The sequence below is a fragment of the Vigna unguiculata genome, chromosome 3, assembly GCF_004118075.2.
Source record: "Vigna unguiculata cultivar IT97K-499-35 chromosome 3, ASM411807v1, whole genome shotgun sequence".
NCBI lineage: Eukaryota > Viridiplantae > Streptophyta > Magnoliopsida > Fabales > Fabaceae > Vigna > Vigna unguiculata.
The window spans coordinates 51,273,037-51,291,156 of NC_040281.1; the positions used below are offsets into that span (position 1 = coordinate 51,273,037).

The 18,120-nt window shown below is 28.9% G+C and overlaps 1 protein-coding gene across 4 annotated transcripts; it reads left to right on the plus strand.

Moving 5' to 3' along the window:
* The first annotated feature begins 1,606 nt into the window (after positions 1–1,606).
* Positions 1,607–5,832, plus strand: LOC114178362 (serine/threonine-protein kinase AFC2-like). 4 transcript variants are annotated; one of them, XM_028064207.1, is made up of 11 exons: positions 1,607–1,894; positions 2,503–2,695; positions 3,259–3,439; positions 3,543–3,591; positions 3,681–3,795; positions 3,987–4,078; positions 4,330–4,480; positions 4,573–4,637; positions 4,723–4,820; positions 4,907–5,009; positions 5,105–5,832. In XM_028064207.1, exons 1-11 carry the CDS (start codon positions 1,796–1,798, stop codon positions 5,249–5,251), a joined length of 1,293 nt encoding a protein of 430 aa, XP_027920008.1. In that variant the 5' UTR covers positions 1,607–1,795; the 3' UTR covers positions 5,252–5,832. The 4 variants fall into 4 exon arrangements, with proteins under 4 accessions (XP_027920008.1, XP_027920009.1, XP_027920011.1 ...); XM_028064208.1 differs by lacking the exon at positions 2,503–2,695 and having other exon boundaries at positions 1,616–1,894; positions 5,105–5,468; XM_028064210.1 differs by lacking the exons at positions 2,503–2,695; positions 3,543–3,591; positions 3,681–3,795 and having other exon boundaries at positions 1,616–1,894; positions 5,105–5,468.
* Positions 5,833–18,120: the final 12,288 nt, after the last annotated feature.

Sequence of the window (18,120 nt, forward strand, 5' to 3'; positions counted from 1 at the left end):
TTAATGCAGGAGGTGGTTTAGCAAATCTGTGGTTGCTCATACCTGCATAACAGTGGTGCTCGAATCTGAAGGTGTTCGCTGCTGCGTCGCAATGGTTGTGGTTTCCGCTACTGTTATGGCTCGTTCTCGCTCACGGCTGTGCGGAGAAGATGGAGGTGGCGTTGCTCGCGAAATCTAGATTTGCGGATGGTTGTAGGTGCGTCACAGGGAAGCTTCGTTGGCTCGTGTTTGCCAGAGTTTCAGATCTACGATGAAGAATGGAGGTGTTGTTGCTGTATGCGCTGCTGCAGATCTGTGGAGGTTTTTTGCGTTTTGATGAGGGCAGCGTGAAAATGGAGCGACAGAGGTTCTGCTAATTGCATCAATTGTTAAACTATGTTGTGGTGGCCGTGTGCAACCTGCAGGCGCTATGATGACGGTGGAAGGGCGGCTCACGGTGGTGATGGTGGCAGCCGCAAGGTTCAAGGCTGCTGTTGGATGAAGGTGCCTAGGGTTTGAGGGAAGAAGATGATGATGATGTGGCACTACTTCATTGGCTGAATTTTGAGTTGCTAGCTCATACGTGGCACTCCGTTTGCTAGGTGTCAAACAAAACTAACGGCGTCCAAAAAGGAGGATTATTTCCAATCGTTTCAAAACATGAGAAACCAAATTGGAGCAAATGTTAGTTGGAGGACCAAAACAAAATCGCATAATAATTGAGGGACGAAAAACATAATTAACCCTAAATTTATATTATAAATTCATATAATAACACCTTAAGCTTTAAATATTCAAACTTCTTCAACTTCGTTACTCCCTACTTACATTTTCTCTAAATTATTCTTTAATAATTACTTTATATTTGTAACTTTCATAAAAATATAAAAAATTACTCTATTTGATAATTTTATCATTTTTATTAAAAATTTATTTGTCAAAAAATTATTTTTCGAAATTCAAATACCAAAAAAGCATACAATTACTCACATGTTCTCTAAATTATTCTTTAACAATTACTTTATATTTGTAACTTTTGTAAAAAGATAAAAAATTACTCTATTCGATAACTTCAAATTTATCAAAAAAATTATATTAATGAAGAAAATGAACATATATAATTCTTATGCGGAACAAGTTAGAATTGTTTATGTTAAAGTTAAGTTATCGGTAAAAATAATTATTTATTTATACTATTCACATGTACTATGTTACTGTCGTATATGTATTTTTTTTATGATAATTAAAATTAATAAAATTATTATTACAGTTATAAAAATAAATATAAATAATTTTTACAATTTTTTTTAAATATTTTTTTTATTTTATACATTAATTTAATAAATATTAAATAAATAAATAATTAAATTTAAAAAGTTATTGATAAGATAATTATATTAATTTAAAAACCTTTTACTTAAATAGTAAAATAGGAAAAACAATTATCTGAACAACAACAACAAAAAAATCTTATATATACAGAGGTATAGGTTATTTTAAGATAAAGTTTTGGAAAGTGATGAATAGTTGGAAAAGAGAATCCACCTTTCCATAGTAAACCATGGTTAAAAGGCTATACCTATTTAACTGTAGTGTATAGCTGGCAGCACAATCCTCCTATAACCAAGTCGTTCAATGCCGTTGGACACGTGGAAGGTGAGATTTCATCCCAACCTCCTCCATCGACGTTATTTTTAGGCTAACATCAAGATTAGGGTTCCTGAAGATGAGGCTCTGTGTCTACACCGAAAACATTTATTTCTCCTTCACCTTAATTTCCCCATTCTTTTGAAAAGTTTTCATAGTCATCTGAATCATGGAGATGGAACGAGTTTTTGAATTTCCTCACACTCACATGGATCGACGCCCGAGAAAGAGAGCACGGTTGGGCTGGGACATCCCTGAGGCTTCTAAGGTACCTTTTTCTTTCTAAAATCTGAGATCTGATAACTCTTTTCTTGTTATCGCGCTTCCATTTTTGGTTTTACTGTAGATCTAGTTGAATATCTGTAGATTAGGTATGTGGGTCGGTAACGTTTTCTTTTGTCTCAGGGTTTCTGTGAGGATTTGTTCTGTTTTACCTACCCCTTTAATTAACGTAATGAAACGGTGTGCCGGTACAAAATTTGATGTGGGTGTTTTTTTTTCCCCAATTTTTCTTGCTCTGTGAATTTTTTTGACGTGAATCATTGTTCGTATGTACGTATGCATCTAGAATTTGTCATCGATTTTCATTTTTTTTATTTGTATAATCGGATCGTTCATTTTCTTTATAATTTAATAAACATTTTGTAGTTATTATTTACAAATAGGGAATTCTTTATGTAAGTTCCAATCCTTGAAACCAAATGTAAATGGAATTTGGAAAACGAGGTGCTTGTGTTATTTTGTTTCGATACTAAACTGATTGTATTTTTTTGTAATATTCTGAGGTGGTTGTGAGAGGTCTTGCTTGGGTTGATAACAGCGGGATGAAGTTTTTTTTAACTATTAAGTGGTACATGAATGGATGACTGTGTGTAGGCTCAGGTAGGATTGTTTTGTGGACAAGATGTTGGGACTATTTCCAGCTATGCTCCTTCAAGTGGTCCCTCAGAACATGGCACTAGTTCTCTATTTGTTAAGGCAGTTGCTCAAAATGGTTCTCCCTCTTGGCGAGACGATGACAAAGATGGACATTACGTGTTTGCGCTTGGAGAAAATTTAACTTCTCGCTGTAATTACACTTTTACCATCATTAAGAAATTTACGTTCATATATATCATGGTCAAATAATAGTTTACGTGTTTAGTAGCTGTAATAATTTGCTTGAATAACTTAGCATTATAATATATATATATATATATATATATATATATGCATCTTCACATCTTTAACTTTTAAGTGTGGAGTTAACTTATTTTTTTTATCTAATACCTTAACTAATCAAGTTCATATAAGATTTTTATCATTAAGAAATTTACATTCATATATATCTTGTTCAAATAATAGTTTACGTATTTTGTAGCTGTAGTAATTTCCTTGAAGAACTTGGCATTCTTATATATTTGCATCCTCACATCTTTAACTTTTAAATGTTGAGTTAATTTATTTTATATCTAATACCTTAACTAATCAAGTTCCTGTAAGATTTTTATATCTTGGTGCACCAAGGTGGGAAAACAATTTGGAATTATATGTTAAAACTGACGAAGGAACATTTTATGTCACAAATATTTTGGAAAAACTATTCCGTGTCCTAATGCTTCCACTGTTGATACTTCTATATTATGTTTGCAGATAGGATTCATAGCAAAATGGGTGAAGGGACTTTTGGGAAAGTCTTAGAATGTTGGGACAGAGAAAGGAAAGACATGGTTGCAATAAAAATTATTCGAGGGATAAAGAAGTATCGAGAAGCAGCCATGATAGAAATTCAGGTGTTGGAACAGCTTGGTAAACATGACAAAGGAGGTAATCGGTAAGTAGATTTAATCTAATCTATCTTCTATGTTTGTACAAGCAAACTATAATAAAAAGTCCTTGAATCCATTGCGCTGGTTAAATGCGTTTATTCCTTGCAGTTGTGTGCAAATACGGAACTGGTTTGACTATCGTAATCATATCTGTATTGTAAGTATTTAATTTGTGATGGAATGATTTCCCCAATTTACAAATACTTTGGGGGTTAAGACAGTGGTGAATTTAAATGGTTTTAACAGGTGTTTGAGAAACTTGGACCAAGCTTATACGATTTTCTTCGGAAAAACAATTATCGCTCCTTTCCCATTGATCTTGTCCGTGAGATTGCCAGACAACTATTGGAGTGTATAGCATGTGTGTAGTATTTACTTGAACTAGCTTCCTTTTAAGCTATTTCTTCCACATCTTTCACTTTCTACATACTATTATTGTTATATATTTAACTGGTAATGCAATACATATTGTAGATTTAGTGTACTCGTGGAATGTGTTGTTTGTGTGTCGATTGGATAATTTTCTAATAGAATTATTTTATGAATTTGCAGTCATGCATGACTTGCGGATGATTCATACTGACCTCAAGCCGGAAAACATACTACTAGTGTCACCAGAGTATGTCAAAGTTCCTGACTACAAGGTACTTTTCTTTTCCATACACGTGATTCGTTTTTGTTTTAGACTAGGTGCACATTTTGTTTCTGGAACTGTTTGCACTATTAGAGTGCATTTTATGCATGAATATGTAACTTGGAAGTTTTTGATTTTTACAACATCGAGTCTTTAGTTTCAGTCTGGAACGAGTTGGACCTTGAGAACATAAAATGAAATAGTTTTTCTTGTTTAGATTGGTTGACGACAGATGATTGACATCCGTTGTTTTATTAACAGAACACATCCAGATCTCCTGGTTCCTATTTCAAAAGGGTTCCAAAATCAAGTGCTATAAAGGTTATTGATTTTGGCAGCACCACTTGTGAGAGAGAAGATCAGAATTACATTGTATCAACTCGTCATTATAGAGCTCCTGAAGTTATCCTTGGTATAATATATACTTTCCTAAATGGCATGTTTGCATGTTGTCCTTTGACAACTGTCTGCTAAATAGTTGACTTTTGCAATTGATTGATTTAGGACTTGGCTGGAGCTATCCGTGTGATATTTGGAGTGCGGGATGTATATTGGTTGAGTTATGTACGGTATGTTTGTCTCTTTCAAAACGTTTACACTTGTATTTATCCATCTTATGGTTTCTATTTTATAAAATGCGACTTTCTATCACAGGGCGAAGCTTTATTTCAGACTCATGAAAATTTAGAACATCTTGCAATGATGGAAAGGGTACTTGGATCATTACCACTGCACATGTTGAAGAGAGTCGAGTAAGTGACTTATCCTGTGAAACTTTGAATTGGTTAATACTTAAAGTTTGATTATTGAGTTTCTATATTGTTTTACACATGATTAGCCGACATGCTGAGAAGTATGTTAGGAGGGGTAGATTGCACTGGCCTGATGGTGCGACTTCAAGGGAGAGTATCAAAGCTGTAATGAAGCTTCCAAGGCTACAGGTCTGTTTAATTTTTCACTTTTTGATTTAACTGTATAGAGCAATTTGAATTATTTATATTAATAATGAACCATTTTTCTCTGCAAATATATGCAGAACCTTATAATGCACCACGTGGACCATTCAGCAGGCGATCTCATACATCTCTTGCAGGGGTTACTTAGATTCGACCCTTCTGAAAGGCTTACAGCCAAAGAAGCTCTTAGACATTCCTTCTTTATGAGAGATCACTTTAGGAGATAATTCACTTTCTATGACACACTGCATCACTGACCTTATCAAGGATGTGCACAAAGGAACTCACGTCTGTGTGATGGCTTATTTTTCTGCAGCGTTCCTCACTCCGAGGCGCCGAAAAATCCTTATTTACGGAATTTCGAATCAATCTGAATTCAATGTACAGAAGAAAAATATGCAAATTATGGGGGGTAAAATTAGATTATGGGCATGAGTCGTTGCATCCTGACCTCTTTGCGGGAATTGAAGTTTCTATACGAGGGGAATTAAATGACTCGATTCTTTTCCCGCGTCACCCTGGTTGTGAAGTTTGGCTGACTTTGAAACACCGAAACAAGCTGTGATTTTCGAGTCTAAATTAAAGAGGGAGTAAGCTTTAATTGCAAGAGCAGAAGACTGAGTTGGTTATCGTAAACTGAGTTCGTGATGCACTGATGGTGTTTGTAGATATCGTTCATTAGTAAAGATGTTGGGTAGTTATAAATTATTAGCTGAATGATTTAACTAAAAATAAAAGTTCAATTATGAGGAAATCTTCTGTATACGTTTAGAAGTGTGAAATACAATGTCTGGCTTATTAAAAATAATGTAACTTCTGTAGTAACATATTTCATTGAAAAAGACAATATAATAGATATGCTTAAAAGTTTAGTGTATAAGAATAAATAAATAGAGACTAGCATGTTTAAGTAATTATAATTATGTGTATATGAGTACATAATTATGATTTCAAAATTATAAAGACAACTGGATAACCCTTTTATTGAATTCAACAACTGATCACAATGGAAAGGAAAATTTCAGAATATTGTCATCTGCCAAACTAATTGCTAGAGAAAGAAACTATCCATTCATCTAAAAGATACTAACACCACTAAAATAACACATCACACACAAAATGCAATAAAATATTAAATATTCTGATAAAGCAAAACAAATAGTTAAGCCTTGTAAAATATTAATACAGTTATCTAGAAATATTATATACGATTACATGAATCTTCTAAGAATTTTTAAAAAGAAAAATATCCATAAACATCATTAACTCTATTCAGTAGTTTCCCTAATGTAAGCAACAGGTAAGTTAGCCAAACAACAGACAGCGAGGTAAAGTAGAAAATTATAAAGAAGAAAATAAGTTATGTCACTTTAACATCAATATAAACACAATACATATTATTGTAAAATCCATACTTTTAAATAATTATATTATTTATTTTATCCTTATCTCAAAAAATAAGAGTTAAAAAGATTTGTGCTTTATCTAATATTGTATTATATTTAGATATAATTTAAACATTTAAAAATAAATAAAGTAATTTTAAGAAATATTATAACCAAGTAAAACGAAAATAATATTAAAGTAAATGATAATATATATATATATATATATATATATATTAAAGAATTATTTAATTAAAAAAATAAAGAAAGAAACTTATAATAGTTGAGAGCATAAATAGACAAGGAGATAAGAAAACGAAAAACAAAAGAAAAAGAGAGAAGATAAGGATATTAAAAGGAATAAACATGCATTTAATGTATATGTGATCACTCCTTGTAAATGTGTATGAATTTATCACGAAGGTATAAAACAAAGAACGGAAAGCAAGTTACCTAGTTAACAAAGATATGGATAAGGCTTAAGGCTTATATCTTTGTTAATAAGAAAATCTTTGTATTAATAAGATGTTATCATGATTTGGAAAAAATGTGCACTCGGTTTGAGGATGAAATGAAAGAGAAAATGTAAAAGGAGTAAAGGTGAGTTAATTGACAAAAAAAATAAGAAGAGAGAGAAAATGACAAAGAAAGAGAGAGAAAGTTTGAGCAAAAATATTTGAAAAATATCTTAGTCTTCTAAAAATATTGTTAGAGTATCTCTTCAACTAAAAAGGTAAGGGGGTATCTCCTCAACTAACAAGATAAGGGAGAGTGAGGTTAAGATCTTTTTTATATTAATCTTGATTAACTCGTATGTTATATTAATCTTTTATTTATTTTGAAATATATTTACTTCTACTTAACTTATTTTCATTTGTTATCATTTTATTTATTTATATTTATATTATTTAATTTATCTCGAGTTATGTATTGGTTCTATTTATTTATATTATTTTATTTTATCTCAAGTTATGCATGAGTTCTATTTATTTATTTCATTGAATTTATCTTCTGTTATGCATTAATCCTAATTATTTATTTCATTTAATTATCTCTAATTACGCATTTATCATGTTTATTTATTTCATTTCATTTATCTTAAGATATACACTAGTTCTTTATATTAATATATATTTTTTGTTATTATATTTGTTTATAACATTCTAATCCATATTTTATTTATTTAAAGTTCTTGTTTTGATTTTTATTTTATTATTATTTTATGATTCAATAAATATAAAAAGAAATAAAGTAAAAGTAAATATTATTTTCTTCAGTGAGCATGGATAAAAGAAAATTGCATGTATATTTTATTGATTTGTATTCTTTGTGTATGGTTTACATAATGACATAATTCGATAGTCATCACATTTTATGATCTTTGAAAATGTCGAAGAGTATAGTTAAGAAAGAGTCATGAGTTTTATGGGTGATCGTGGATTGGATTTTTAATGATCCAATCCACATCCATTTTGGATCCAAATAATTGGATTAGATTTTCGATCCAAATCCATTTTTTCAAAAAAAGTAGATTGGATTTTTTAAAAATCTAGATCCAAATATTTAGATCAAGTTTAAATCCATATCTAAATATTGGATCAAGTTCAAAATCCAAAATCCATTTTTCATAAAATAAATTCAAATTAAATTTTTTAAAACTTGTGTCTATAGGGCTGACACCATAGAATTTTGCAGATTTTTTGTCGGGGCCAACGAGACCAAATTTCAGCATGGGATGAACTTGGATGACTTTCGAACGAATTTCGGTCGGGGACGACGTAACCAAATTTGGGCCAAGGTCGACTTGACAAAATTTCAGTCGAGATTGACTTGACTGGATTCGACTGAATTTCGACCAAGGTCGATTTTGCCTAATACGACCAAATTTTGGCCAAAGCCGACTTGGCCAAATATGGCCACATTTGGGCCAAGACTTGATCAGTCAAATTTCAATTAGGGTTGACTCCATTAAATTCGTCGTTCGGGACCGACTTGACTGAATATGATCAATTTTCGATCACAGCCGACTAAGTTGAATATAGTCAAATTTTGTTCGGGACTTACTCGATCGAATACGGTTAAATTTGGGCTAGTGCTGACTCCACCAATTTCGATCATGACCAACTCGACTAAATTTGGCCAAATTTATGTCAGGATCGACTCGCCTAAATATAACCAAAATTCGGTCACGATCGACTTTGACGAATACAACCAAATTCAGGTTAGGACCAACTTAGTCAAATTTTGGTTGAGCCCAACACGACCGAATTTTGACCGGAGCTAACTCGACTAAATTCGGCTGAATTTCGGTCATGGCCGACTCAGTTGAATACGGCCAAATTTCTATCGTGACCGACTCATTTGAATACGGCCAAATTTCATGCTAGATTGTCTCAGTCGAATACGACCAAATTTAGGCTAGGACTGACTCGGCCAAATCTCAATTGGGGCCAACTCGATTGAATTCGACCGAATTTTGACTAGAGCCAACTAGGCTAAATACAGCTAAATTTTGGTCGCGGTTGTCTCGGCCGAATATGGTCAAATTTTGTCTAGGTCGAATAAGCCCAATGAAGTCAAATTTGGATCGGGGTGAACTCAACCGAATACTTCCTAATTTTGTCCAGGACCAGCTGGGCCAAATTTCGATCGGGACCGACTTGACAGAATTTGGCCTAATTCAGCCAAATTTTGTATAGGGTCACGTCAACTCTATCAAATACGACTAAATTTGGGCTAGTTCGTCTCAATCTTTAGCCTAACCTAACCAAAAATATAAACTAAAAATTTGGTTTGGATATTTTGGATTATCCATTTTGAAAATCTAGATTTAGAGTATGGATATACAATCCATAAAATATATAAAATGTAGATTATATTGATATCCAAATCCAATCAAATGGATTGGATTTTTAATAAAATGAATATTAAATGGATTGAATCATAACAAAAATGGATTAGATCATGAAAATTAGATATTTTGCCCATCCTTAGTTTAACTTTTCAGATCATCCTCTACTTCCTTCTGTTCATTTAAGAGTTCAATAAATATAAATTATTGTTGTTATCCTCATATTTTTTTTATTTTTAGGTGTTAAATAAACATTAATTATTACTTTTAACCTCATATTTTTATTCTTTAACTTTTATATGTATTTAATATCTTTTTATTAATACATTTTTTTACAAGAGTATAATTTAAATTTGTTGGTACAAATTTATAGATACATTAATAATTCTTTTATTAGACTTCTAAAATTTTTAATTTAATTGTAAGGTTTAAAGTTTATGAATATAAATTTCAAGGTTTAGTATTTACGAACGTCTCACGTTTCACGTCACACATCGCATGTCGCACGTCTCACGTTGTACGTCGCACGTCGCACATTGTACATCGTACGTTTCACGTTCTACGTCACACGTCGTATGTTGCACGTCTCACGTATCTCGTCTCACGTCTGACGTCACACGTCGCACGTGTCTCACGTTTCACGTATCTCACGTCTTTCACGTCCCACGTCCTACGTATCACGTCTCACGTCTCACGTTCCACATTCCACGTCTCATGTCTCGCGTCTCACGTCCCACGTTTCACGTCCCACGTCTCATGTCCCGCGTCTCACGTCCCACGTCCAACGTCCAACGTCTAACGTCTCACGTCCTACGTCTCATGTCCAACGTCTCACGTCCTGCGCTTCACGTCTCACGTCGCACGTCTCTCACGTTCCATGTTTCACGTCACACATCTTACGTCCAACGTCTCACGTCTAATGTCTCACGTCGCATGTTTCACGTCTCACGTCCAACGTCTCACATCACACGTCCAACGTCCAACGTTTCACGTCCAACGTCCCACATCTCACGTTTCATGTCTCACGTCTCACGTGCAACGTGCAACGTTCCACGTCCCATGTCTCACGTCACACGTCTCACGTCTCACATTTTACGTTCTACATCTCACGTCTCACGTCTCACGTCTCACGTCCTACGTTTCACGTCTCACGTTCTATGTTTCACGTCTCATGTCTCACGTCCTACGTCTCACGTTCTACGTCTCACATCCTACGTCTCACGTCTTACGTCCCACGTCTTACGTCTCACGTTCAACGTCCAACGTCTCACGTTCCATGTCTCACATCACACATCTCACGTCTCACGTCTCACGTCCCATATCCCACGTCCCATATCCCACATCTCACGTCTCATGTTTTACATCTCACGTCCCATGTCTCACGTCTCACGTCCTATGTCTCATGTCTCACGTCTTACGTCTCACGTGACACATCTCACGTTTCACGTTCTATGTCTCACGTCCCACATCCTTCGTCTCACGTCTCACGTCCTACATCTCACGACCGAAATTTGGTCATATTTAGGCGAGTCGATCCTATCGTAAATTTGGCCAAATTCAGTCGAGTCGGTCATGACCATATATATATATATATATATATATATATATATATATATATATATGGGGATGAGAAGTTGTGTTGTTTATGTTCTCTTAAGGACAATTTTATTGTATAAAAGAAAAAAATTATTCAATCTTTTATCAAAAAATAGTTATTATATAATAGTTAAGGCGTTACAATTATACACAAATAATTGTTCACACTAAACTCAATTATCTAGATACATGCCCTTGATATATGATTCACTGGAGTTCTGCACCTGTGATGGTTTCTAGACTCCGCAAAGTTCAAAACCACAATAGTTTATCACCCAACCACACAAGGTTAATCCCCTTCACGACTAAGACCAAAGAACATGTCCAAAGGCTATAATTTCCTGCTACTCTCACCATATAACTCATTGTTTGAGTGTGAATGATTATTAGAGTTCAAAATACCTCCTTTCAGACATCTCTTATATCAAGACATACAATAATAATAAAATCACTAATAATTTATCTTAAAATTCTTCAAACTTCATCATCCATGTTCATCATAAGAGATTCTATTCGATTCATCATAATGAAATCCATAAACACGCTTCATGTAAACAAAAGAACATCAAAAAATAACGAACAATGAAAAACAAACAAAACAAAACATCTTGTGAAAATGGGTGCTCAGCGCCAGCATAGAAACACTCAGCGTTGTAAAGCTAAAATGGTCCTAGTCCAACGCTCGACGCCAATCAACTCGTAAAAACTAGTGCTCAGCACTATTTAAAAAAACATAAATTTTGTGTTGTGATTAAGGGAATTTTATCTGTCCAATTGATCAATTTGGTAATTCTCTTTTAGTACTTTGAGTCATATCAATTCTACATAAATTAGAGCTTGTACCAACTTTCTCAAATTTCAAACTATCTCATTCACACACCAATTCAATCATAACCATTCAATATGCAATTTATCATCCAAACTATACCAGATCACAACAATCATACAATCAAACCAGATTCATCAAAACCATCCATATTTCATCCCCAAACGCAAAAGAGCATCAACATGTAAACCCTCAATTTTATAAAAACTCACACAACATAAATAAAGACTAATTTCTCTTACCAAATGAATAGCTTGAATGGCTATAACAACACCAAAACCTTCTCCAAGCCACATGGTACTCTATTTATACATAAAAATACTACAAAGGTGATCTGATCATACCTTCATGACCATTGATCAATAGAGAACCAAATAGAATACTAAAGGAACACATGTGACCTCGAGGAGAGACATGTGTAAGGATGATCAAAAATACAAAAAAAAAAAACGGTTGAAAATCAACTCACTCAAACAGAGAAATTAATCAATTAATCAAATAGATTTGAAAATCTTGCCACTACAATGATTACATTGACAGTTTTTTATTTTCAAACAAATGATCACACGATGAGATAATTTAAAAAGAGATGAGAGAGCTTTTAGAAAAAAAAATAAAGAGATAAAATAATTTTAAGTAATCAAATCCCTTAATAAAAATTTTATTTATAATTTATTTGTTAATATTTTTGGGTCATGCATATATATGATACATAATTAAATATGTTAGTGCCATTATTTATAAAGTCAAATAATAAAGTGATATGACTAAATTAAAGATTTGACTAAAGGCATATGTCATGAGAATAAATATTGTGTAGAGACCATTTAGTAATTTCTAATTTGATGAGGGACCAAATTAGAAATACTAAAACTTAAGTAATCCAGTTTATATATGGTCGTGGTCCTCTTCTGAGAGTACACATAATCATAACGTATTTTTCAAGTTCCTGTTCCTTTCTCTACAGAAAAATAAAGATTCTCTACAGAAGAAAAATCACTGATCAATTACTCTAAAGAACATCGTTATGGCTAATTCAGATACACTTCCGTTTATTATTTACAATATGATTATCGGTATGAATATTGTTTATAAATTTATGAATAATTATTATAATAAATATTATGATCATATTCTGTTTATTCTAACATTATATTTTATTATTAAAATAATATGGTATTAATATTATTTTAAAACACTCTCGCATTTAAAATACTTATTTTATAGGATCATGATTACGCAATCAAACATTTTTTTAATGAGTCTTGATTAGGATACTTATTTAGATTTTTATTTATATGTATTACATGTATTTGTGCGACGATTTTGTTTATCGTATGTAATCGAAATATGGGAACATATGACATAGAGTTAATTATAACACCACGGTGTCATGATTTTAAAATACACTAAAGGTAATATAAACATGATTTTAAAGAAGAGTTACAAAAAGTATACTCTTTATTAATCTTTATAAATTAACAGTGTTATTTTTAAATGATTCAGATGAACTCACCCATAAAATTTTAGTGAGTTTTTTTTTTTCTTCTTTTCGGGCTTACAACTTTATGCAATAACATTTACAGTATGAAACCAAGAAAAAAGAAAGAAGAAAATAAATATAAAATATACCTAACAACACAAAATTCAGAGATGTTCTTTTAATTAACTATTTCAGTAAAACTTAAATACAATTTTTTAAATTGTTAAAATACATACTTTATTAAATTAGTAATCTTATTATTTCAATTTAATTCACTTTGACAATGAATATTGTTTTATTCCTATAAATTACATTTAAAAAATAATATTGACGAATTAAAGAAAAGCATAAATTATTTTCACTTTATAGTCTTATTTTTAAATATGATATATTATATAACCATTTTTAGTAACATTTTTATCATTAATTTTATATTTACTACCAATAATTAAATTAATCTAAAAACATGTATAAAGTTAATATAATAATTTTAATAATTTTTCCTTTTAATATAAAACTAAATTTGTTATTAATACTTTACAGTTATTAATTATATATTAACAAAATTTACATTAATAAGAGAATAATTTAATATATTTTTTCAATTATCAATTATTAATGGTAATAATAATTTCATAAGTTAGTAAACTTCATATAATAATTATTTATTAATATATTTGAAATATTTTTTTCTTGTGATTTTTATCATAAAAAAAGAAAAATGTGGTCAAAATCTAGTCCTTGTAAATTCGAATTTCAACTAATTTCTGAGGAGGTATGCAAAATCAAAGTTTAGAATTCGACAATCCCAGAGTCGAATCTATTACATATTAAGAAAAGAAGATATCACCAAAATTACTATAATACCCATTTTTTTTTATTGACACGTGTCATAGAAATTAGTTTTTTCGTCATTTTAAAACTATGATACAAAAGGACCCGAGTTCAAATCCTACAAAAGTCAATTTGTTTTTATTTTTTTCATTTATTTATGATTTCAACTATAATATTAATTATAAATATATTATTATTTGTATTATTTTTATAAGTATTAGTATTTCTAATTATTAATAAAATATTATTATAATATTATTTATAGTGATAGTAGTAAAATTATAACAAATATTAGTATTATTATTATTACATGTTACTATTATATATTATTATTATTAGTATTATTAACATTATTAGTAGTAAAGTTATTATTTTTATTTGTAATATATGATATTATTATTATTATTATTATTATATATTTTTGTTAGTAATTACATATCAATTTTTATTAGATTATGATAAATTATTTTTTTTGTCTTAAACTTAAAAAAAAAAGGTATATTGATAAATATATGATTAGTTTAAAATTATATAGTAAAAATTGGAATAAGATAAAAGATGAATTTCTTGAATGCAATATGGTTATTTACATTCAAAAAAGAATAACCGGAGATTTTTATTCCGAATAAATTATTGATGAGTTCAAAGTTTTTTACTATATAATTTTAACTATAATATTAATTATAAATATATTATTATTTGAATTATTTTTATAAGTATTAATATTTCTAATTATTAATAATATATTATTATAAATATTATTTATAGTGATAGTAGTAAAATTATAACAAATATTAGTATAATAATAATAATAATAGTTATTATTATTATTATTATTATTATATGTTACTATTATATATTATTACTATTAGTATTATTAACATTATTAGTAGTAAAGTTGTTACTCTTATTTGTAATATGTTACATCTCAATTTTTATTAGATCATGATAAATTATTTTTTTGTCTTAAACTTAAAAAAAATAGGTATATTGATAAATATATGATTAGTTTAAAATTTCACTTCAATATTTCAATGTTGATATTCATACCCATTCAAATTTGAAGGATTTGTCGACCATTATTGAATTATGTCAATTTTTGACAAAAACAAACAAATTAAAGATATTTTACTTGATTGATTGTCTAATTCATTTTATTTAACTCTTAATGTTTCATTTTCTACAACAAGATTATCAAAACAAAATTTGGAGTAAGATGAAAGATGAATTTCTTGAACGCAATATGGTTATTTACATTCAAAAAGGAATAACTGGATATTTTTATTCCGAATAAATTATTTGGGTTCAAAATTTTTTACTGTATGATTTCAACTATAATATTAATTATAAATAATATTATCATTTGTATTATTTTTATAAGTATTAGTATTTCTAATTATTAATAACATATTATTATAAATCTTATTTATAGTGATAGTAGTAAAATTATAACAAATATTGGTATTATAATAATAATAATAATAATTGTTGTTATTATTATTATATGTTACTATTATATATTATTACTATTAGTATTATTAACATTATTATTAGTAGTAAAGTTATTACTCTTATTTGTAATATATAATATTATTACTATTATATATTTTTGTTAGTAATTACATCTCAATTTTTATTAGATCATGATAAATTATTTTTTTGTCTTAAACTTAAAAAAAATGTATATTGATAAATATATGATTAGTTTAAAATTTCACTTCAATATTTCATTGTTGATGTTCATACTCATTCAAATTTGAAGAATTTGTCTACCATTATTGAATTATGTCAATCTTTGACAAAAACAAACAAATTAAAGATAGTTTACTTGATTGATTTTCTAATTCATTTTATTTAACTCTTAATGTTTCATTTTCTACAACGAAGATTATCAAAACAAAATTTAGAATAAGATGAAAGAGGAATTTCTTGAATGTAATATGGTTATTTACATTAAAAAAGGAATAACTGGAGATTTTTATTCCGAATAAATTATTGATGAGTTCAAAATTTTTTACTATAAATTATTTTGGCTCCTCCAAAATTATTGGTCAAGATCCGTCACGGGTTATTATTATCAACTATAATTTATAATCATTATTACTATCAACTATAAATATTATTATCATTATTATTAATTATAATTATTTCTATCATTATAGTACTAATATTATTATATTATTATTATTATTGTTTTTATTATTATTGTTAGATACACATTTTTAGAGATGTCAACAAGGCGAGTAGGGTACGAGTAGTAGTTTCCCCATACTCTACCTGCTGGATAAATATTTGTCCCGTATCCGTACCCATATTCATCGGGTACCCGCCTATTTTTTCATATCCGCACGTATCCACGGGTACCCGCAGATATTTACAAAATTATTTAAGAAACAAATATTTAATCATAAATTCAAATAAAATAAAATAAAATACATCACTGTCATAAATTTTGAATAATGTTCAAATAAACTCAAGTTCATACAAGTCCAAATAGTTATAAAAATAAATATAAAATGACGTTGAATACAATGAAAATTTTTTAATTAGTGCTTTGATCAATAAACTCACTTTCTCAAATAAATAAAATAAACAAATAATAAAACTCAACTGCCACGTGTTAAGTATTCTTATTTTGATTTCATCATTTGACAACAAACATACCATACCATAAATGTCACTGTCTATATAGGGTTTGATGTATATGTCCAATTTCAAAGAAAGGAAAGACAATAATGTCAAGGGGTGTACCTAAAAGAAGACAATATACCAATACTTGAAGTTGGAAGAATGAAGACAGAAGAGAAGACAAGATGTGCAGCTTAGAAGAAATTAGGTCAGAATTTTTTTTATGAATTAAAGTTTAGTGAGTACGGGTATCCACGGTACGGATACTATGATATTTGTACCCGCCCTGTTAACATGCGAGTATAAAAAATATTCGTACCCGTGGATATCTATTTTTAACATTCGTTTCCTACCGTTGCAGATACCTGTGGGTACTTATCATTTTTATTTGTTTTGTTGTTCATTTATCTTTCCATTTGAACAATTATTTCAATTTAAAAAAATAGTTACTAAAATTAGTAAAATAATAAAACTGATTTTTTTATTATAAATAATTATTTAAATTTAAAATACAATAATTAAGAGGATAAAATTGATAAAATAAAAAGGACACCAAAAATGTTTATCTCTTTATATATGTAGTTGTATTAATATTAATATTATTATTATTAGTAGTAGTATTAAAAAAAATTTATCACTACGCGATATTATCATAGTGGTATTATTATTATTATTATTATTATTATTATTATTATTATTATTATTATTATACTTAGCCACATATTTTACTTTTATTTACTACGAGATCATATTACAATTATTTGCTCTTTGTATTTGTTTTGTTATTCATTTTATCTTTATGTCTTGGTATTTTTTGAATTGAAAAAAAATAGTTACTAAAATTAGTAGAATAATAAAACTGACAAATAATTTTTTATTATGAATAATTATTTAAATTGAATAAATAATAATTAAGAGGATAAAAATGTAAAAACAAAAAAAGACATAAAAAATGTGTATCTCTTTACATATTTAGTTAGTGTATTATTATTATTATTATTATTATTATTATTATTATTATTATTATTATTATCACTATGGGATATTATTATTATTATTATTATTATTATTATTATTATAATAGTTAGACACACATATTAATTTAATTTACTACGAGATCATATCTCAATTAGTTGTCCTTCTTGATTGTTTGGTTGTTGTTGTATTTATCTTTATATGTAATTATAGATTATTAGTATGTTAACATTAACCTTGCTATTTTTGACATTAATATTTATAACATAAACATTATCATTATTATTATCATTTGTTTGTTATTATTAGTATCATTATTATTTTTATTATTAATATTATTAATATTCATAGTGATGTTATTAGTATAAGTGTTTTTTTTTAATTATAAAAAATGTTATTATACTAAATACTTTTGCTAAATAGATTTTTAATCTTTTAAAATTTTTATAATTTATAATTCATATTTATATTATAATTATTTTAATGGTTAAATAAATATAATAACAAATATATTATTA

Excerpts from the sequence above, each read along its gene's own strand:
- LOC114178362 (XM_028064207.1), top strand. The coding sequence starts at position 1,796 with ATGGAGATGGAACGAGTTTTTGAATTTCCTCACACTCACATGGATCGA. Across the intron at positions 3,440-3,542 it reads CATGACAAAGGAGGTAATCG|TTGTGTGCAAATACGGAACT; the intron begins GTAAGTAGATTT and ends TATTCCTTGCAG. Across the intron at positions 4,821-4,906 it reads CACATGTTGAAGAGAGTCGA|CCGACATGCTGAGAAGTATG; the intron begins GTAAGTGACTTA and ends ACACATGATTAG.